The sequence below is a fragment of the Oenanthe melanoleuca genome, chromosome 1A, assembly GCF_029582105.1.
Source record: "Oenanthe melanoleuca isolate GR-GAL-2019-014 chromosome 1A, OMel1.0, whole genome shotgun sequence".
Taxonomy (NCBI): domain Eukaryota; kingdom Metazoa; phylum Chordata; class Aves; order Passeriformes; family Muscicapidae; genus Oenanthe; species Oenanthe melanoleuca.
Window position 1 is genome coordinate 2,636,676 of NC_079334.1, and position 23,139 is coordinate 2,659,814.

Genomic DNA, 23,139 nt, shown 5'->3' on the forward strand with positions numbered 1-23,139 from the left:
CCCGCCGCGCCGACCAATCAGCAGCGGAGCCGCAGCCAATGGGGCGCGGCGGGCGGCCATGGGGGCAGCAGTTCGTGAGGGAGCGGGGCCGGGCGCGCTCCGAACGCTCCCCCAGGGAAGGGTGAGGTTCCTCCGTGAAAGGTGAGGGCCTGAGCTCAGCTGTGCCCGCTGGGATTCCGGCAAGGATCAGCTCCTGCAGCGCCCTGTCCGTGCGTGTCTGGCTTGTGCCATGTCCCCGGGTGTTCTGACACCCTCTGTGTTCCCTGAGAGAGACACAAACGTGGGACAAACAGTTTCACCTTGCGGTGAGTTCGCGAGTCATTTCGGATATGATCAGTACGAATCACTTCATTCCAAATGCTGAGGGGAAGCGTGTTTTAGTGTGTTTTCAAAACTACTGAAGAACACTGAGTTTTCAGCGAATAACACAAAGGTCGCGTTGTCCCTCTGCCTTTAGGCAGGTGCAGCCCGTATTTCAGAAGGAAACATACGAGTGTAGAAATAAATGGGTTAATTTCCCATTAGAAACTGACTTTGCAGCTTTGGAGAGGCAAAACACGTTGTACGATGAGGTGTTGAAAGTGAAATGAAAAAGAAATTAATTAATCAACAGGATCCTTCAAGTGCTCCACAGTAAAGGCTGTTAGTGCTGCTTGGGAGGCTTTGCTGTTTGTGCTTGGAGGATTCATTCAGGTACAGACATAAATCTGAAATATGTACAGGGCTGTGTTTTCTCTAGGTGCCTCTCCCACAGCAGATGCCCAAGGTTTTTTTACTTCACTTAAGGCAGACAAGATAATTAATTTTCTCTCAAATCTCCCTCCAGGTTTCTGGCAGTGCTGTCAGCTGTCCTCTGCATGATGTGCTATTGCAGTTTAATCACAGAGCAGGGCTGAGAAATGCCATTTGTCCTTCCTCTCTATTCTGTGAGCTCATGCTCTCCTGTGAGAGATGTGCCATGCTTTTCCCAAGGCTTGGTCTGTTAAGAGAAGATTTTGGGCAGAAGGTTTTGTGTTTTGCTTAGTTTGTGCCCATTGGTGTGAGGTCTTGCCCAAGGAGGTGTCACTTGTTCCTGTCCTGAAGGTGTGGCTGGTGTTCTCAGATGATGCCAGGGCCTTTGAGAAAAGAGTATAGATTGGAACAGAATGTTTATGTTGCTAAATGGTGTGCACTGGTTCAACTTCCAGATGCTTGTTAAAGGCAGGAATAAAACAGGGGGGTTAGAGAATTAAGCTGGTTGTAAAAAAAAGTAACATAAGCTAATAAAGTGTCTTTGTAGTAAGTAAACTACCTGCTTAATTAAATAACACCCAGTAAAAACACCTACTACTAATACACCAATTACCAATACTGACCATCTATAAAAATTATAAAGCCACAGCCCAAATTAAAACTAATAAAATAAATCAATTAAAACCACAACCAAAAAACACACATACTCTAAAACAGCAAACTCAAAAAGTAGCCATGTAAAACAGTTCCTGAGATATAAAAAATATTTTATAAAAAAGCTTATAAATGTATAATAGGTCTATGAATATACAATGGACTGATAAATTTTAAAAGAGCAAGTGTGCTCTTAGCTAAATGCCAAGCACCCAGCTGTTATAACCTTTTACTTTATTGTTTGTCTCTTATTATCTTTTATTAAACCTTTTAAAAATCTACCAAAAAAAAAATAAACCTCATTTCTCACACTTTTCACCCTCCCCAAAGGTGTTGGTATCCACTCCTCAGGCTCAGAGTTGAGGCACAGGGTAGGACAGGGAAGTTCACACGGGGCATGTGTGCCAAATGTGAGCAGTAAAATTAATGTTTTCCCCCAGTCTTAACAGAATCATCCCTCTGCTAAAATTCCAGATCTTCTCTTCTCTTCTCTTCTCTTCTCTTCTCTTCTCTTCTCTTCTCTTCTCTTCTCTTCTCTTCTCTTCTCTTCTCTTCTCTTCTCTTCTCTTCTCTTCTCTTCTCTTCTCTTCTCTTCTCTTCTCTTCTCTTCTCTTCTCTTCTCTTCTCTTCTCTTCTCTTCTCTTCTCTTCTCTTCTCTTCTCTTCTCTTCTCTTCTCTTCTCTTCTCTTCCTCTCCTCTCCTCTCCTCTCCTCTCCTCTCCTCTCCTCTCCTCTCCTCTCCTCTCCTCTCCTCTCCTCTCCCTCTCCCTCTCCCTCTCCCTCTCCCTCTCCCTCTCCCTCTCCCTCTCCCTCTCCCTCTCCCTCTCCCTCTCCCTCTCCCTCTCCCTCTCCCTCTCCCTCTCCCTCTCCCTCTCCCTCTCCCTCTTCCTCTTCTCTCCTTTTTTGATTATTATGGGCAGCAGGCATACCTCTATGGCTTGTTTTTTACCAGCCAATGCAGTCATAAATAAATTTCATAATGCAAAGACATGTGAGTGTAGAAGACAAGAGGGTGTCCTGTATCTTCATTGTGGATGCCATATATAATTACTGCCACAAACAAACAAACCTTTTAGCACCAAACCAGAGCAGCATCTGGAGTGGATGGTGTGTTTTAATGTTTGCACACACGGGGGCAGAGTTTAGCTTGTGTGTCTCAGCAGGCTGATTTGGATATTGTGTTCCTTAGATTTTGTACTAATGAGAAGTTGGAAATCTCTCTTCCTCTTTTCCTGAAAAAGGATAAGAAGAAAAAAATAAAGTTGGCTTACATTTGTGATGAATAGACTTGAAAATTTTCAGGTAGGGACTCAAAAGATACAAACCTGGCTTTAAAGAGGAAATTAGCCAGTTATCACTAACATACCAATTTTCTGAATTGTCTGATCCTTAAATTAAAGACACAAAAGTTTAATTTCCTTTTCCCTGCTGTCTTTTGCACTGAATTGTATGAGATGCTCTCCTGCTTCAACTCACCACTGTGTCTCAAAGGTGTTCCAAAACTTGCAGTTTTAAGCATTGTTATGCACGTGGAGTGGAAATCAAGGCACTTACCTTCAACAGTGATGTCCGAGGAGAAGCAGAAAGACCATCTAAAATTTAGTGTGGTTGGATTTACTACAACTGGGAGCTCAACAGCTCCAGCTTGTTTTTGACTGCAGCTGTCTGTGGGGACTGAGGGCCATGTGCAGCTGGTGGGAAGCAGAGTGTGCTACACAGACTTGGGTGGTGAACTGCACATTTGGGGCCAGAGGCTGCTTCCATTGGGAAGTTTGCCATGGATTCAATAGCCTGGAAAGGAGCCATTTGTTAAAATATCTGCCAGCAGTGCCAGCTCTTTGTTCAGCCAGTGGAGTACCAAACTCTGTCTAACCTATTCTGCACGTTGGCCCTGGTGCTGGGATATCATGCAAAGCTGAGAAAGTAGCTGCTAAAAATGGCCTTTTAAATACTTTTGCCTTTCAAATACTTTTTCTCACTCACTGTATGTCACCCTCTGGAGCAAGATGGGCTTCCCAGAATGAGTAGTCACAGTCTGACTGTTTCCACAACACACAAGAAGCTTGAGACAATATATTTTGGGTTCTGAGAAAAACCAATTGTGTTCTGAATCTGGAGTAACCATTTCTGTTACAAATAGAGGAAAGGTGAAAATCTGGAGACCATCAAGTTGAAACTACTCTGAAGAGGAACTTTTTAACTTAGCAAAACTGCAGGAAGCTACAGTTTTTGAGAACTACATCAAATGGAGTGGTGGTTTCATGATAAACAGAAGTGTAACTTGCCAACAAGTAGGTACCTGAGGGTAAACAGGACAGGAAGAAACAGTTAATAAAGCTGTCAGGCAGTGGGGAGCAGACCCCTGGAGGCAGTGGAGGAGGTGTTGATGGCAGACAAGGGCAAAACAAGGCATGTTCACGATATTCCCAAAGAATAATATAGTTACATTTACCCTGAGTCTTGTCTACATTAAAATCTTGCACTGTTTCATTATGCTGATGCAAATGCCTTTTTTGGACACATATCAGTTGAAGTATGTTGTGTATTGATTTAGCTTAAATCTCTTCCTTACCACTTCAGTTAAAAGAATAGAAACTACTCCAGCAAAATAACATACATCCTCCTAAAGACTTCACATTAATTTAACAGCATTTGGTTTTGAAATGGTTTAATTAAACTGCAGCTTCCTTGCACAGGCCAGGGCTGGTTGCTGTGGAGGCAGAAACATGTCAGTGTCTTTTGTGTCTTTTCTTTAACTTGTAAAAAGAAACCTTCTGATCACAGACTGAAGAGATGGATTAATGTGGGACTGGCAAATACTGTGCTTGATTTTCTGTAGGTAAAAAGAGCAGGTACCAAAGCATCAACAAAGACCAAACCTTCTCAGTTGTTTCTGTGGGAGAATGGGCTCCAGACCCATCTCATCTATAAATGGAAAATTCTCCCATCCCAGACCTACATTCCTGTCCAGTTCTGTTGGTAGGCATGTTTATCACAGGAATGGGATTTTCCTTTCTCGTGTGTGCAGACTCTAGGTTTCCCAAAGCTCATTACTTTAGAGAAGAGTTGACTTCTTTTCTGCCAAGTGGAGGCTCTTGTTCTCATGGAAAAATATTTTCATGCTTCCTTTCAAGTTTCAGCAGTAAGCCATGTCTGGTTTTGACAAGGAAAGGGATGCTTTGAATGTCCTAAGAGTGGAGAAAGAGGTATGTTTTCCTTTTTAAAAATGCAAAAGTTTTGAAAAGTGTTGCAAATATTTTCCTCATGTTTGACAAACAGAACAAGATGAAGCACACAGTAAAACCAGTAAGTTTAGGAGCAACATGAAAAATACCCCAGTGGAATCTGTACAGTTAGAGCTGAATGGAAATTGCTTTATAACCTGAACTCGTACACAACAGGGGAGCCAGATTGTTTTAGCTGACTGAGTTACTGGGGTTTTGTAAACACCAGAGCAGAACCTCATGTGCTGTTTCTCCCATCACATGGCAGCACCCGTGGGCAGCATGGACATTTAGTGGGGATGTGGAAGGTCCAGGGATTCCCACAGAAGTTCAGCTCATTGTCCTTCACTAATCCATGTGCAGTTATTGCTCTCTGTGCTCCAGGTCTGCTCTAGGTCAGATGGGCACTCTCAGCATCTGTCCTTTCCAGAAGGAATTCAGGGTGGGCAGGGAGGAGGCTGTGAGCTGGACATTGTTCCAGCAATTGTCTTGGCTGGGGACTCTGCTTGTCCTGCAGCCAGAATGAGTGTGCAACCCCAGGGGCTGGGAAGAGATGGTGGCCACGTGTGGGTTGCTGCAGAAGCCAGGAAAATTGGTTTGGCCTGTGTGTGCTCCCAGCTGCCCCCCAAACTACATGTCACCATAAGAGCAGATAAAGTGGCTTCTTGATCTCTGAAATTTCTGTATCTTAAGAAGCCCTTTGTCCAACAGCATGGGCTTCATTTTGAGGTGTCTTTCTAGAGACATTATACCCTTCCCCAAAAAGGAAGACAGGTTGTTTCCAGATGTATCTACTTCTGAAAATTCCTTTTTAAGAAGGGCAGGACCGTTTTTTTTTTTTTCTTTTTCCTCACACATCCCTTGTATTGATCTTGGCTCAATCCCTTGTTTGATACATTACAGATACAGACATGTACAGAAAAAGCATAATGACAGCAATACTGAATGTTTAAACAAGTACTTGACCTATCCAAAATGCTGAATGTTGGATAGTGCTGAAGCAGAAAAGTCTCTTTCTTTGTAAGATAAAAAGGAGGTACTGAATTACAGACAAATATCCTTCCATGGACAGCTAGATCTAGTGACAATATAGAGGAACAGACTAATTCTGAATAGAAAAAGAGTGGAAGTCAGGCACAAAAAATTTTAAGTGAATGGTTTTCCATGTAGGTAAAACAGATGAAAATTCAAATTGAAAAACTCTGGGAAGTAGGATATTCTGACTCCCCATCATGCCTGATTTATTAGTTCTGGCTCTTTCCACTCACGCTCCCTCTTTGTTAAAGAAATGAGGTGGAGCAGAGGGGGAGGAAGCATGAATTAACTTGTGATACACAGCTATTTATTTAGTAACCTAACTCCTAAAGTTTCCTAGGAAACAATCCTGTGAAAGAGAGGCCTGATTTTGTTGCTTTTTATGGTCGGGAGCAGCCCTAGTGAATTCTGAGGAGTTACAGTAGAGTAGAAAAACAGTGTGACTCAGTTCTTCTCTTGATATTATCTAACCATGACACATAGGACAGACTTTTAATATAGGAAGCTCATTTTTGTGCACCATTCAAAACCAAACTGAACTTCAGGCAGTCTTGCTTTGTAAACTGGTGTGATGCAAGAGAGCCACATACCATGGACAGAAACACAAGCAGCACCAGAAAGGTCTTTGTGATTTGTAGAGTTTGTGAGAAAAAAAACATCATAAATAGAGACAGAGAGAACTCTACACACACAGATCAACAAGGTCTTAGGTAACACAGGGTTCATTGTAACATGGAAGTAAAAGATTTTAGAGCAGCTTTTTTTTTTTTTTTTTGGAGGTGAACCATTCATTTTTCATAGCAAGATGTTAATACACACAAACTTGAGTATGTGGGGTGTGTTTGTTGTTCTCACCATTCTCTCCAGTGACACTGAAGTTCCCATTTTTCCCCTTTTGGTTGTATTTGCCCAGATTGTTATGTGCTGTCATCATGCTCTAGTATCAGCACTATCCAGTCTGTTTTCAAAATAACTTATCATGACTAGACACCACCCTGCTGCTTTCTTTTTTTCAAAGCCCTTTAAAATTATCTCTTCCCAGACAGTTCCTTACTGACGTCTGGTGTCTGGAGCACTTTGTTTATCATGGGAGGAAAAAAGAAGATTCATTACAGGATTTTCTTTGCTTTTGATACTGCTACAATAAGTTAATTTGTACAATACTGTGACTAAAAACCAGTTAAATGCTCCAAACCAAAATTTGAAATGTAAACCCCTCCAAACCCACAAAATTTTAAAGTGAACCTTGTAAATCTTGAAATTTTGTCTCTGGCTCTAGAAGTGGGAAAACTTTTGATTGTGAGAAAGAATTTTGTTTTCCCAGCCATTGATACCTTGTAAAACTTTTTTAAGATCTATTTTTGAAGACTAGAACTGTATCCATGAGAATTTCTTCAGAACATTGTGTTCCATGCCTTTTTTTGTATGTTCTAGGCACCTGCTGTGCAGAGGTGTTTATTTGAAGATGACAATGTAATGGTTTTAAGGGCATAGAGAATAGAAGCTTGTTCCCCATTCATATTTTCTCAGCTTGGGGTATGCAGAAATAAATTTTTTTTTGAGTTAATATTTCAGAAGAACAGATAGAAGTCACCTTTCTTACTTGAGAATAACTTTATCAGTACCCAGCCATTGGGATTACATAAAAAATTCCATTCCCACTTCAGGTTTATAATATGATGCCTCACAAAAGCAGCTTCCCTCCATCTGTTTTGCATATAATGAGGGCTGTTATGTATTTTCTTCCTCCTTCTTGGTCATTTATTTGGTATTAATGTTTCAGAAAAACTTCTGCACTTACTTAAAGCTCTGATTCTGGTGACAAATGCAGGATTAGTTTAAGTGCTTACACATTTTTTTTTTTTAAACAGATTTTCCCTCCAAGTAATGCAGTTGGAGAGAGAGAGAGAGAAGGAAAAAAAAAGGTAGAGTACTTTATTTTCTCTTCCCATGGACTTATAGTTCTGGTTTTGATATAAAGAGAATCTCCTGAAGTAGTATATTGCATCCATACCCAAACAGGATGAAGGCCCCACTGTGTCAACACTCGAGCATTGTGTAAAGCAGCTGCCAAGCAGGTACTTAAACCAGTAAAACAAAAGGTGAAAAAGGGCCTTTGCTAAGGAGCTTAAATTATAATTGGGTGACTCCCTGGTCACCAGAGGTGTGCCTCACTGCTCTGTCAGTGCACCCCCAAGTTGGAGCTAATAACAGGCTGGCTTAGATGTGGAGCTGGGATCTGTTGACAAACAGGGGTAGGTGTGTGATGAAAAATTGCCCACACATAGGTGTGCTGGAGCCAGGGGAATGCTGAGAACCACGGGAATGCTGAGAGCCACGTGTGTGGGTACTGAGAGACATGGAGAGTGGTTCCTACAGAGCGAAGAGAGCCTGGCACGTCCTTGCCTGCTCCCTGAGCTCTGAAATGGAAAAGGTTAATTTTCCTTGCCTTACAGATCGAGATCTGGTGTGTAGAGACATATGTAGAGGTGGATTTAACCAGCATAATTTTATGATGTTGTAGTTCTGAGTCCTCAGGAGGCAGTAAGGATTTTTCTCTGCATAGTGTGTTGTACTCCCAGAGCTTTCTCCATACAAATTTGTCCACGGGTAGAAGTGGACCATCAGAATAGTTGCAGAGGAATTTGAGACAATAGCATGGATAGTAGACAGAGGAAACACGGTATCTAGGTCTTTTGTAGGGAAAAAAAATGTCAAGTGTTGAAAATGAATGGGCCTGCATCCCAGAAAAAGGTGAGGGAGGATTTCCTGGGCACACATCTCAGTGGCAGAGAGGATGGGCAGGAATGGAGTAGGGAGGGTCTAGAAAAGGAGACATAAATTCATACAGTAGGGAAACACACAGGAGAAGTTTTAGAGAGAGGGTTCAGGATTGTTAAAGAGTTCAAGGACTTGATTACAGAACGTTATTTTGAGCATGAAATTATGAATGCAGACAGATCATGTATCAAATAGTTCTAAACAAAGAGCTCAGCGTTTTCTGGAAATTAGAATGTGTCTGTCTCCAATGCTCTGTGGCCAACAGTGGATCTGGCTTTGAACAAAGTAACTATTCTGTGGAAGAGTACCAAGGGCATAGTCAAGAACACTCCCCATTACCACAGTTTGAATCAGTCAATAATCAGCCTTTCTTCTTTCCAGTTCTGTTTTCTTCTGCTTCTGCCTTGCTCAGCTCCAGGCCTTTATTCAGTGTGGTGCAGTTGCACTGCTGCCCTCGGTGGAAGTTTACGAATTGAGGAAAGGAGTTTCCTGGACTAACTGTGCCACAAACATTCCAGCTAAATGCAACAGCCTGGAAGGGCTCCAGAGCAGAGCCCCTGAAAAACACAACCCAGCTGGTCTGAGAGATAATAGCTGCCAAGTGAGTCTAGCTGTCTGCAAGAAGTCACGCACAGGGATGTGGCTTTGACTCTTCTGTCCTTGGATAGTTTGAAATGTGAATCAAAGTCATTAGGCTGCTTTTGCCATGCCAAATGAAATGGTCTTTCCTAAACACTAAAGGAGACAAAAATCTGTATTTAATGGCCATAGAGGTCTACTCACTCACGACTGCATATTGGCACAAAATGTTTCTTTCTGTTACTTGTGTTCTAAATGATTGATGTACAGCCAATGCACATAATGGTGATATTCAAGAGAAGATACTTTTCCTTCTATCTCTAGGAACTTTGCTTCTTTTCCTTAAAAAGTCAACCGACCAGTTTGCCTGAAGGCATGGTGGCTGCTGGTGTGTGGTTGAGCAGTGGGATGTGGGAGCTTTTCCCTTCAGCAGTTGGAGCTGATGGGTGGCAAATCAAACTCTTCTACACTGTGAACTTGAGTATTGCTTTGATTACATAGGCTGGACTGGGTTTAGACAAAGCTGACAGAAATGAAAGTAGTTGCTAATATTAAAGTTGGTGGATGAGGTGAAGAGGATTTTATGTATAACTGTTAAGTACAATGCGCATCTAGTAGAAATATTCTGCAGAAGCAGCAGATTTTATTGTGGTTCTGTGGTGAGGTCAGGAATAGCTCTATCAGGAAAGGCATTGAAAATATTCTCCCTGAGATGCAGAATGCTTTTTGGAGCTTCCCAAATGAATGAGGAATGAAGTGCAGAAACCACCAAAGAGGTGCAGGATGCTGCTAACCAGCAGCCTGGCCATTCTTACCACAGTGCTGTGAGCCTAGCAAAGCAGTGCTTCATCTGGATTAGTCTTCTGTCCCCCATTAGATCTCAGGATCTAATAATCCCTATAAATGTAAAAATAGACATTTCTCCTGACAGCATAATATATTATTTTAATACCTCTGCCCCAAATTTTCTTCAATTTACCCATGTCACTTTTTCCTATCAGAATCTGAATCCTCCATCTTTTATTTTCATGCACTATTTTTTAAACTTTTTAAAAAGGGAAGATCAGCTCTATGCCCTGTAGAGAGGATGATAGAGTACACTTGGTGTACATCCACTTAGTGGCCCTCTAAGCTTTACCTTGTGGCTGTTCAGGGATAAGCATTTAGAGAAGAAAATGTGACGCTCATGGGGTATGAAATATATGCTCTGATTCTTCTTTAAAACAGAATCAGACCTATGGCAATAGAGGCACTGAAGTATATCATCTCACCACTTCCCTCTTGTTTTGAACCAGAGCTGCTCCATCTACTTGTTTTCACTTACTTTAGATTGGGTTTACAGCTAGCATGGTCCTTACGAAGACTCACGTCTATTTCATTAAGAGTAATTAGATTTTGTACTTTGCTTTTCACCAAAACCAGAAGGTCCTAAAGCGGTTTCGGGAGAAGCCAAAGGTTCGGATGCGCGTTTGAGCAAGCCCCGCCTGCGAGCCCGGATCCGCGCGGGTATCCAGCACGTGTGTCGCGCTGCCCGGCGGCGGACGGCGCCGCTCCGCGGTGCGGGAATTCCCGCGGGCGGCGGGAGGGGAGGCCCGGCCGAGCATCCCGAGCCCCGCCGGGCGCGGCGGCGCCGCCGCGTCACCGCCCCGCCCCGCGCCCATTGGCTGCGGCCGCTGCCCGTCCGCTGCCCGGCCAATCAGAGCGCGCCGCTCTGGCGGGCGCGGAGGCGCGGCGCCCGCAATAAGACGCGCTGTCCGCCCCCCGCCCGGCCCGGCCCCGGCGCTCCCCGTGAGCTTCAGCCCGGTAATGCCTGCGAGCGAGGATCGGCCCTGGGTGCGGGGGGGCTGTTCCGGCGCTTCGGGCAGGGATGGTGGGGGTGTCCCCCGAGGGTGCCGTGGCCGTGTTTGTGTTCGTGTTGGTGTGCGGGTCGCCGCCCCGCGCTGGCAGCCGCGGGGGTTTGCGCGTGTCCCGGAGGTGCTGCCCTACTTCTGGAGCCTCGGTGCTCGGGAAGGGCTGCGACACGCAGGTGACTCCGCACAGGGACGCCTTATAAAAGGGATGAGCAGCGGAGCATGTCCCGGCTGGAGCTGGAAGTCACCGCATCTGGTGTTAGACCATAAACCTGTGCTTGGCTGAGAGATCCGCCGGTGGAAGGTGTTATCCTGAACACCGTGCTGAGCTGGGGCTCGGGGTTTCTGTTCTCTCACAGAGTGAATCACACAATGGTTTGGCTTGGAAGGGACCTTAAAGGCCATCCAGTTCCAACCCCCGTGCCACCGGCAGGGGCACATTTCACTAGCCTGCGTTTCTCGAGACTGCAGCCAGCCTGGCTTTGAACACCTCTCGTAATGAGGCACCCACAGCTTCTCTGGGTACTCTGGTCCAGGTCTGCTGTGTGTGCCAGAGCTTTTGGTAGAGTTCTGCACGCCAGAGCTATGGTAATTCCAGCCTAAACAAATCTTAGGGAGCAAATGATATCCCAGGGCATGTGGGAGGCCAGAAACTTTCCCTTGTTGGAAATCAGGAGCTATGTGTTGGCATCTCTTTTTGGTAGCTTTCCCAGCCCATGCAAGGGATGTGTGCTTTATTTTTTTAACAGTTTTAAGAGCAAATGATGGCCGGCATAGCCATTTGCACTTGTGGACTCTTTCTGTGATCACTTGGTGTTTATTCTTTCCCTGCAGGTGACCAGCCAAGAGTGTGTGGTGGCCTCTGTATAAAGCAGCTCTTCAGCCTCTGCTGGGATTTGTGTAGGTTGTTCCTTTGCCATAGGAAAGGTGAGTAGGATTATTTCCATGTGTTGCTCTAAAGCTTTCTAGTTTAAATGCTTCCAGAAGTGGACTGATATTTAAACAATGCTCCGACTGCTAGTTCTTTCTAAATTTGTTTGAGAATTGGGATTCTGCCTAATGTTTTATATAAGTAAACTGGAGTTTTTGGCACCCAGATGATATTTGGTCTTTGTGTAAGTCTACTTCTTATGCTAACTAAATATTTTATTGCTTTTAGCTAAAATGCCAACTAAACTTGGGTGAAGAGGTGCATTACCTCTATTGTTGGATATTAATTTGGTTTTGTGGATTATGTAATCTATTCCTTTGGATAATAGAATCAGTTCATCTAAGTAATGATGTATCTACAGAGATAAAATAGCTCCACAGAAAGCTCTATGTGTAGTAGCTCATGCTGTGGACACACTGCATTTTTTTAATGTTATCTATGGTATGTTAAGTAAGGATCAGTTGCTTTAGGTAGAAATACTCTCAAATACTTGTTTTTGTTATATACCTAGGATCTTACAGGGTGTAGTTTAGTGTTGGATCTGATGTGGCTTGACACTCTAGCAATGGCTGATTTCTTTGCTTAAAAGTGCAGCTGATTATTTGGCATGGAAAAAGTGGACCATGCAGAGGATTTGGTCTGAGATGTTCCTTGCCATACACACATCTCAGCCTGCCTTTGCATGAAATAAGTCTTTCTTTTGTATTTATTGAATACAAATTTTTTATGTTTTGTATTGTGTGCCAAACAATATCTCCTGTGTAAAAATCTCAGTTCTGAAAGGCTTTATAATCCTGAGCTGTGCTATTAGTCAGAAGTTTGCAGTGGGGGGGGTTTTGCATAGTGCCTTGTGTGATGTAAAGTGTCTTAACATGGTTACAAGAAAGATCAGATTCCTGAGTCTGTTAATGAATTCAACTTTTCTAGGAACTCTTTTTTTTTTTTTTTTTTTTTAAAGTCTGGAAAAATGAATGCTGGTATTGTGCTGGGTATTTCCCAAAACCCAGAATGCATGGGCCTGTCCCGTCCTGCTGACTTAATTCAGTGTCACAGTGGGCCTGAATTTGAGGTGCTTGGAGTGTGATTGAAGCAACTCCAAGTGATTTGAGATGATGGGAGCTCCTTAAGTGTGTTTTGGAAATCTAGCTCAAGGCTGGGTGTGCAGAAATCAGAGCTCAGTCTCCCACTGTCCATGGTTTTGAGAGCACCTAATATTCATCTGGTGTACCCCAGTCCCCCCAGTGCAGAGAGTTGTTTTGTATTTTTTCCACTGCTCTGTCCATTGCTGTCTAGCCTGTGTCTCAGGTCAGAGGGATCAGGTGGGGTTTTCAGAACTGCAGTCCTGGGTTAGATGGACCTTTCAGGCATCCCATTGTCTGGTAGCCCATCCTTGTCCACCGTGGCAGACCCTAGGGTGTGTGGTCAAAATGTATCTGCCATTGAAGACAATCCTGAGGTGCTGTTGCTTGGTCAAGAAAAAAGTGAAAGGTGCTGTTTGACCTTAAGAAGTGTAGCTGTGTGAGTTTATGCAGACAGCAAATAGTTCATACCTTTGTTCCCACTCCAGAAGTAAAAGCATTAATCCTGGTGCCTAAGAACCTGGCATAGAAATTCAGAGACAGGAGAGGAAGAATGGACTTGGCAGTCAGGAGGAGGATGGGATCATGTGTGAGGTCATCAGTGAAATGAGGACTTGCTGTTTGCACATTGCATCCCAGAGTATCTGTGTTGTCACACTTGAGTGTGGAGGAATGATGGAGGAGGTGGCCTGGGGAAAAAAAATCAAGCACAGACTGGCATAATTAGCAGGATAGGATGGGGATATGAGGAAATTATGCAGAGTGTGCCTATGTTGCCATCTCCTTTGAGAAAAGCTGATAAGATTTTGTGTGTTGCCAGTTGCTTTCTGTGGTCCCACTCTGCAGTTCCTCTGGCTGAGCTGCTGTCTGTGCCTGCATTCCCTCGGAGCAGTGAGGATCAGGACAGCCCTTACGGGCTCAAGCTACATGTGGCACCTCAGAGTTCTGCAGTGAGGGAGATCTGCTGCTCTGGGAGCCTGTGATACTGAGTGAGGCTCCTGAGGGAAATGTGTAGGCTGGAGCAGCTTGTACAAATCTGCTCCTAATCAATTGTTTAAGTGGGCTAGTTGCAACAAGCTGGGTGAAGGATGGCACTTCCCACATGAGGTCTCTTGGTTTGGAATTCCTCCCACTCTCAATTGTAAAATCATACTCAGCAAACACTTGTTTCTTTGGTTGTTTAGATTCTGATAGTTGTTGACTTTTCCCTGCCATCTTGCTGCTTGCAGTGCGTTATCTGTGGGATGTTTGATGTGTGTATCTCATGTCTTTGTGCAGATGTATCATTATTAAATGCCAGACCGGCTGCCATCTGTGCTAAGCTGCAACCAAAATGGCAAAGTACAGGCTGGTTCTCCTAAGACATGGGGAAGGAGCCTGGACCAAGGAGAATCGTTTCTGCAGCTGGGTGGACCAGAAGCTGAGCAGTGATGGGATAAAGGAAGCTCAGAACTGTGGCAAACACCTCAAAGCTCTGGGCTTTGAGTTTGACCTGGTCTTCACCTCCGTGCTGAGCCGCTCCATCCAGACTGCCTGGCTGATCCTGCAGGAGATGGGCCAGGAGTGGGTCCCCATCCAGAGCTCCTGGAGGCTGAACGAGCGCCACTATGGGGCACTGATCGGACTCAACAGGGCAGAGATGGCTCTGAACCACGGCGAGGAGCAAGTGAAAATCTGGAGGAGGAGCTATGATGTCACCCCGCCTCCCATCTCCGAGTCTCACCCCTACTACGCAGAGATCTACAACGACCGCCGCTATAAATGCAGTGATGTCCCTCAGGAGAGCCTCCCAAAGGCTGAGAGTCTCAAAGATGTGCTTGATAGACTCCTTCCCTATTGGAATGAAAAGATAGTGCCAGAACTGAAAAGTGGCAAAATGATTCTTATCTCTGCTCATGGCAACAGCAGCAGGGCATTGCTGAAGCACGTGGAAGGTAAGGCCTTTGTTTTAGCCTTCCCCTCTCCTCCTTACTCAATGGTTTGGAGCTTTAGATCTTGCTCTGTAGTGTATATTACTTACCTGGGCAAGGTAATAATGTCTGTGGTCTCCGAGGAGGAAGTAGAAAGTTGGTCAAGGGGCAAACTGGGAGATGTGGCAAGGGGAGAGAATTAGGTTCATGTAATTAAGGAAAAGGCCTGATGCTTTCATTGTATTTCTCACTGTTCATTTAAAACTGTCTTCAAACAAACCTTGTGGTTGGTTTAGATAGACAAAACCTCTGAGGGATCACATTATTTTTGTTTTTTTCCAGCTGCTTTGTCAAGTTTGTGATAATCATCTCTTAATTTAAAAAGCATTGCTGTAATACAGCAGAATCAAAGTGCTTGGCTTGGATTGTGGAAGATGTTCTTGTTCTTCTGATGGGCCACCCAGATAACTTTTTAAGTAAAAAATTATGTGACAGAGTTCTGTAAAAAGTAGGCACTTGCTAAAGCTTGTGCAAATACTGCACTATATCCCAATATAGAAAATGTATCCCAATAAACAGCCAAGTTGGTAGCTTAGCATAAGGCTGTTGGTTTACCACAGAATGGTATATGTTGGGAGATGTCTTTTAAAGTCTAGTCCCTGTGCAGTGAGCAGGGACACCTTCAGCTAGATGAGGTGAAGAGTCCTGTTCAACCTGAGCTTTCCAGGAATGGCATATCTGCTGTGTCTTTGGGCAACATGTTCCAGTGTTTTACCAGCCTCATCATAGAAATTCTCTTCCTTATGTCTAGTCTGAAACTATCCTCTTTTAGTTGAAAACCATAACCCCTTGTGCTATTGCAACAGGCCCTGCTAAAAAGTCTGTTTCCATCACTCTTGGAGACCTCTGGAACCTTCTCTTCTCTAAGCTGAACAGCCCCAGCTCAGTCTTTCCTCACAGATGATCTCCACCTCTGTTCATTTTTGTGGCTCTCTGGTCCTGCTCCAGCAAGTCTGCCCCCTTTCTAAAACTGGAAATTTTAGAATTTCCAGTAGTATTCCAACAGTTTACATGCTGAAGCTGCACATTGTGACACCTAGTGTGGATTGTGTGCTGAGGGCTTCTTAATAAGATTATTTCACTGATTTTGCTGCTTAGCCTTCTTAAGGAAATGCTTCTTATGTGAGTGCAGTGTTGTCAGTGCAGTTGTAGGAAACAGCTTGAGATATAACAGCTCAGTGCTCTTGAAATGAGATGGTCTTGCTCTCCCTGTCATTTCCCCCAGTCTTTGCTCAGTGCTTCTGCTGCTAATTTCTTGTGAGCTTGTTGGGCCTTATTGCAAATTACCTTGGCTTGTATTTTGGCCACTGCTAAGCAATGCTTCCACAGCATCAGGAATGTCTCTCCAACACTGTCCCCAAATAGGCTGGGGTTGGGCAAGCTCTTGGGAGGGCATGTAGCCAGGAGAGCTGACCCAGACTGCCCAAAGGGATGTTCCTTACCCCTTATGATGTCTGTTCAGCAGTAACAGCTAGGAGAAAGGAGGAAGGGCATTTGTAATGACATGGGAGCAACAGCTCTGCATACTGAAGCCCTGATTAGTGGGAAGTGACTGGATTGCCTGCTGGTGGGAAGTAGAGAATAAATCCTTTGTTTTTCTTCGCTTCTGTGCTTGGTCTCTACTTATGTTTTAGCAAACTGCCTTTATTTTGGTCCACAATATATTTTAGCATCTTTTCTCCCCACCCATTGTGCTGAGAGTGGGACTGATAGAGCAGCTTGGTGGGCACGTGGTGTCCAGCCAAGGCCAACCCACCACAGTTCCTTTTTGGTGCCCTACTACTAAAGCCTGGCTGTTCAAACCTAAGAGAGACAGAAAATCTTGGCAGACATGAGTGAAACCAATGTAAATGATGTGCTATAACCATGGTTGTAGCCCACTCATCTTTCTTTCCTTAAAGTTTGCACAGCAGGGTAACATTCTGTCAAGATCTAAAGCCATTTCCCTCCTCTGCCCTCTTGAAGTTAGATCTTCAGCCTGCAGGGAGGACAGAAAGTGGCTCTGAATATTTACCTTACTGGGCTAAAGCTTTAGTATTTTCATTAATCATGTGGGAAGGATGCTATGACCTGATTTGGACCTCATTACAAAGCACCAGTATTAAACAAGCTTTTGTGGCTGAATTTATGCATTTGATCTTGTGTATGATCATTTATTGGATGAATCATCTGGCCTCAAGTGCAGTTGACATGCAGAGAGGAGGGCTGTTGTTATTCTCAATAACTCTTGTGGGTTTTGGGTAACCCTGACCATAAGAACAGAAAGGAGGGACTTGGTAAGAGCAGGTGAGAGGGAAGGGGAAGCTGAACCAGCCCCTATGAAAGTGCTGGAGGTGCTCAAAATGAGTGGGGTTTCTCTTTGTAGGACTTTGCAAGGTACAAATATTTCAAAACACTCTATGGGCTACCACATGAAGGTGAATTCTTAAGCTTGCCTGGAGATATTTCCAGTTTGTGTGTTTGGTTACCCAGTTCAGTTAAATGGAGGGTACGTGAGCTGAGGAAGAATTTTGAATGTGATTTTGAAAGGTCCCTTTTATCCCAAGTGCTATGCCAAGTTGCAGTAGTGTCCCTGTACCTAAATGCCTCCTGCCATCCAGGTGAGGAGCAGTGTTCTCAGGATAGAGCATGGCAGATGTCCACTTGAGGAGTGCAGTGGCCTAGTCAGCATTTTATCTGGGCTCCTGAGGAAGCCATCCTGAGTACTTCATTAATGTCTGTGGCTTCTCATGGCTGTAAGTAGGTGGCACCTGGGTTTTAAATCTTCTTGGGTAAAGACTGCTTCCAGCAGCACAGTATTTCAGCAGTGCTTTGGTGTTAAACTGGAGGGAAGGGTGTTGCTGCCTCTGTGGTCTCAGTTGCACCTTGTAGGCAGCAGTTGGGATCTTGCCCTTTCACCCTTTTTCCCTGTGCCACGGGCTGGGTTGTGCCACAGGCCAGGTCAGAGGGAGTGCAGGAAAAGGTCAGCTGGTTCTAGTTACAGCACATGGAGTAACTGGATAGCAGTTATAGCTCCCACTGCAGCCAGGGCCGCTGCAAGGTGTGATCCCTCTGCTGTCCTGCTGCCTGGGGAGTGTTCTGCTGAGCTCTCCCTGCAACCAGAGAGCTTGTGTGAGCAGCCTGTCAGCCTATTGCTTCCTGAAGAGCAGAAATACTGTGCACAGCCTCAGGACACTGTTGATTCTTCAGGATTTTCTTCTGACTTCAGCTTGAATTTTCTTCTGATTTTAGCTGTGGGGCAGCACTTCTGTATGAGGAAAAGTCCTGAGGAGAAAACCATCGTGTTTGCTGCTGTGTGTTTATCCCAGACTGCACTGTTTTGCTTTGTAAATCAATACTAGTTGACACTGTGGTCACTTTGTGTTCTGTAAAAACAGTAAAATGCATTTTTGAATCCATGTAGCTACAGCTAGTTTTGTTTAATCCATCTCCAGAGGAAACTTTTAAATATCATGTCTCCTAACCACATTATGTGGTTTCCCTAAACTCTCCTGCATGACTTCATCTGCTTTGTGTGTATATGAATGGTTTAGTCTGTGAGGCTGATCTTAGGAGGTGGTCAGAGCATTTCTTAGGCAGAGATTCTCTGGGAATATACATGGTGATGTGGGTGTTGTTAAAATCTAATGTTTAAGAATCCTTGAAATAAGAGCTCAGGCAGCTTGGCTGCTTGTTTTGCAAACAAAGTCCTTGAGAACAGTGTTTGTGCCTGGTGAATGGATGCAATATTTTCCCTGTTAATATCTGTGCTATTTTTAGATTTTAGGTATTCTTTGAGGTTTTTTCCCCTGTTGGTCTGATTCTGTGTCCTACACCAGGTGAATTATTTGTCCCTTGTATACAACTGCTGAATTAGTGTGACTTGTTTCAATGGACTGATGCTCAGTATATGACAAGGTGTAAGATTTTTGCAAAGGCTTGTTTCTGGTTCTCCATGCCCTTCTGAAACTTGGGCCTCACCAAGGTGCTGAGCATAAAGCAAGAATAGGTCACTGCCAAAGTTGGGTGCTGGTGTAGCCTCTGGGCAGGGGTCTGGGATCTTTATCTCATGAGTAGTTGTGTTTTTTCTGACCTGTTGTCACCCCACTGTTACTGAGTTGCTTGACTTGTGTGTGTTTTCCTGCTAATATGATGGCTCTGCTTTTCTACTTAATGTGAAAATCTCTGGTAAATTTACACCCCTGTGTTCTGGGGACCATCTGTTTTGTCAGCTGCTCCAGCAGGATGTTTGCTTGGTGCACCTTGGTTCATATGGTGTCATCACTTCAGAAGCTTGGTTGTGAGCATTTTCTAAGTGAGTTACTCAGAGCTGGCCTGCTTCACAAGTACAGGCTGCTGGTGGGACCTTAGTGCTTCTAAAAAGGGGAGGAAAAAGGAAATATTGACATTCCCAATGACACCAGTTTTCTTTTCTCTGATTTTTTTGAGGGATAATGTCTTTGCAGTCACTGCTTGTAATGCAACTATTTAGACTTTGTGTGGAAACTTTGCAAGGATGTTTGGTCTTGAAATTCACTTGGAGACTTTGGATGTGTTTGATATAAAAATAACAAGCAATTTAATTGATAGGAGAGCCCAGAATATTTTAATTACACATTTGCATAAAATAAACTTTGTTTCCAGGTATTCATTCCTTTAGTTAAGTGAAAAAAAGAAGAAAGCTCTAAGCTGTACAAGGTGACTTTCTGCCTCCTTTTTCTTCCCCTCATTTGAAAGTGGAAATGAATATCCTGCATGTAGTAATTCTGAGAACTGTACTGTGGACCCTGCTGTAAACTTGCTTGTGACAAATCAGGTGTGGGCAAAGAGTGATTCTCACACAAGAAGAATTAAATACTGATTTTTATGACAGTTTGTGTGATAAGAATGGCCCAGAAAATTTTAAAAAAACTTAACCTTGTTATCCTGCCTTTTTCAAGAGTCTGTGTTGGTTGTGTAGCAGAAGTTGTTTCATGTTGGAGTAGCACATTTGGGCTCTAATCATCTTTTGTGATGTGTGAGTTGGGAAATTATGGAGGGGAACCTGTTGTACTCCATGATCTGTATTAAGGGAATGGTGTAGTCTCCAGGGCAATCTCTTCCTGTTTATTTCATACAATGAAGCTGAAAAAGTGAAAAACTATCTTCACCTTGATGGGAATTCTCTCCTTCAGCTGTTCCTGAAGCACTTCCCAAGCTGTGGCCTAGCTGGGAATTGACCCTTGAGTGGCTGGTGGTATGGATGGAGGCTGGAAGGTGTCCTTGACTGTTTTAAGACAGAAATAAGACAATGAGGAAGCTGGAGGTGTAACTATTCTGTTTTTTTTTTTTTTTTGGCAGGCATCTCTGATGAGGACATCATCAATGTCACCCTCCCCACTGGTGTGCCCATACTCCTTGAACTGGATGAGAATTTGCACCCTCTGGGCCCTCACCAGTTTCTGGGTGATCAAGAAGCTATCCAAGCTGCCATCAAAAAAGTGGAAGATCAAGGGAAAGTAAAATCTGCTGAGAAGTAAAGTCCCTCTGTCTATCACAGCTGTGTTCAGTGTGGTAGTAGGTGACAATGTGTGTATGATTGCTAGGTTGCACTGTGTGGATGTCTCTATTTCAAGCACTAAATAATTGCAAGGGACAATTGTTCAATCTCAGGTTGGTAGTTTAACCCTCTGCCTTTTGAAAAACTGGAATTTAGATTGCAGCATTGGGTTTTCAGTACTGGAAGGGATGATTCAGGTAATGGGAACTTGCAGGGCAGTCTGCCCCAGATCCGCCACTGAGGATGGCCCAGCAGAGAAATAAAGGGATGTGTTATTGGTGTCTACTAACAATCAGTTCTAATCTGTGAAGGAGAAAAGCACCAGCTTACTGGATTAATTTAACTGCAGGATGCTATAGGCACTAAAACTGTCACTAATAAAATGGAACCACATAACTCTGATCATCCATGATTTTTCTGTGTCGTAACAGCCTTGTCAATTTGTTCTTGATGGATTTCCTTCAGTCTTTCAGAATACTTCCAGCTGGACAACTCTCTGCCTTTGTTATTCTGAGTCTTCTGTGGCCAGTTCACTGGCCAGAGACTTTTGTAGAGATGTTCTGACTACTAGAGTTACTGTAGTTGTCTTTTGTTACACTGTGTTCTGTTTTTAAGGAATCCAAATAAAATCCTTTTTCCTCCACCATCTTTGCAAAGCCTAGCATCACTGCATTTTGCTGGCTTGCAGTTATAGGATTTAATATTTTAATCCACAAACACCTGAGCTTCTGGTTCTGACCTTGGATATCAATGTAGGTGACACCTGTGTGTGTGCTGCTTGAGCTGAATGTGTTCTCAGCATGGCCCAGCTACAAATCTCATTGTTGACAAGAATTTCCTTGATATGATGAGAAGGTTTTAAAATCCTAGAGGAGCAGCTTTGTAAGCATGAGAGGATGTTTTTTTCTTTTGAGGAGAGCAGTGTGACTGTGGTGTGCCTCTGACAGTCTTGCTGATATGTGGAGCAAGACTTTGCAGGTCTGATGCCAGCTCACATTAGAGTAGCACATACTCCATAAAAGACTTCTTGCTAGAAGGTAGTTTCTCATGCATGAATGGTACTTGGGCTTCTCTTTGGTTTTGTTTTTGTAGCCCTTGCAGTAGTAATAAAGTTATATGTTTCTATTTTAAAATAAATCTGGTAGGTTTCCTCTTTCTTTATACAAGAGAGAGATTCAGTGTTTTTTTGGTTTGTTGTTTTTTTTCCCCTGGGAAATTCTATTAGCAGCTTCTCTGCTACTTGATTTGATACTGACTTAGTTTCTGGGGTTTTAGTTTCTGTGCTTAGAGTAACTCTGAATATTAGTTGATAGTTTACAAGTGAGTGTTACAGTGTTGGATTGCTGATCAGCAAATGTTCACCTGTGAAAGCCCTGAGAAGGGTCACTGGCACTCAAGTGAATAAATTCTTCCCCAAATATAAAATAATGTGTGAAGCTTAATATCAAGTAAATGTTACTGTAGGTGTGTAAACAAGACGAGCAGAGCCACCTGTTGCCAGTGGGAACTGTGGACACACAGGCCATGTCCTCATCCCTTTGACATTGTGGAATTGCAATGTAGAACTTCTTCAGGATGTGACACACAGCTGGAATAAACTTGGAAATGAACCCAACTGAACTGGGAGACAGGCTCTCTCTCCTTGTCTCAGAGAATCTATGGTCTCTTCTGTGGATGGAAGGTGGATGAGGAAATTTGGAGAGCATTAATTGCAGCTGAATGGATGAAACTGGCTGAAATCATCCTTTGAGTTATGGACAGGAAGAAGAGAACACCAGTGTGATGTTTTCAGGAGGTGCTGCTTGAGATGTGAACAGTGACAGTGTCTGGCAGGTTTGACATTGCTTGCTTGGATTGTGGCTCCAAAGTGGTGACAGGATTTTATGTGCACATCTGGCAGCAGTAATACCATGCAAAAGTATCAAAAGGAACCACCTGGGATTTCACTATGCTCTTTAAGCTTGCAATTTTGAGTAATCTTAATTAAAATCCTGATTCATAAAAAATGTTTATTGAAGAACAGAAACCAAGTTCCATCAAGTGGCATAGGGATTCCTGATCTTCAGGCATAGCTACATCAGAGGGAGAAGTGAGACTGTTGCTTTCTAGATCAGTGGTTGGGAAGCATTTTCCCCTATGTTTGAGTGTGCCTCAAAGTCCTATAAGGTAAATTGTGTTTTTACAGTTAACATAAAAGATGTGGTTGATTTGGTTTATGCATTTTTAACATGTGGTTCAGTAGCAGTAATAGCTCTAGATCATCTTGAAAACCTTTGTAAATATGGTGGAGCTGGCAGGTTCTTTATAACTCAATAAATTCACCTGAAATAGAACTTAATTTGGCTTCAGTCTTTTTTTTCTCTTCTACTCCTATCCCCTTTGTTTCCTTTTCAGGGCTGATAAGTAAATAAAACTGACCTTCAGGCTTCCAAAACTTCCCAAGCAGTTGTTTATCAGACATCATGCAGTCAATTGGGTTGAAATAGTGCTGGAGCAAACACTTCCTCATGTTTACATGTAAAGCAGCTGTGTTGGAGGGAATACATACCCCTTTTCAACACTATGGGGGCATTTACTTAACAAGGAATTTTAGTTCCAGAACACTGGATCTAAACAAATGCTTGCTGATTGCCATGCTTGCTTTTCCTTTTAGTAAGCAGCATTACTTTTTGATGGTGTGCTTCAAGCTGTGGCTTCTGGAGGCAAAGCCAACCCTTCAGTCTCCAAAGCACTTTGATGCCAAGCAGAGCTGGAACTCCCATGATGGGCACATGGAGCTGTGAGCCT

The 23,139-nt window shown here is 43.6% G+C and overlaps 1 protein-coding gene across 3 annotated transcripts; it reads left to right on the plus strand.

Moving 5' to 3' along the window:
* The first annotated feature begins 25 nt into the window (after positions 1-25).
* On the plus strand, positions 26-22,690 carry BPGM (bisphosphoglycerate mutase). 3 transcript variants are annotated; one of them, XM_056510707.1, is made up of 5 exons: positions 26-305; positions 7,516-7,569; positions 11,689-11,781; positions 14,143-14,798; positions 20,154-22,690. In XM_056510707.1, the coding sequence occupies exons 4-5, from the start codon at positions 14,198-14,200 to the stop codon at positions 20,330-20,332; spliced, it is 780 nt and encodes a 259-aa protein (XP_056366682.1). In that variant the 5' UTR covers positions 26-305; positions 7,516-7,569; positions 11,689-11,781; positions 14,143-14,197; the 3' UTR covers positions 20,333-22,690. The 3 variants fall into 3 exon arrangements, with proteins under 3 accessions (XP_056366682.1, XP_056366703.1, XP_056366692.1); XM_056510728.1 differs by lacking the exon at positions 7,516-7,569; XM_056510717.1 differs by lacking the exons at positions 26-305; positions 7,516-7,569 and adding an exon at positions 10,703-10,807.
* Positions 22,691-23,139: the final 449 nt, after the last annotated feature.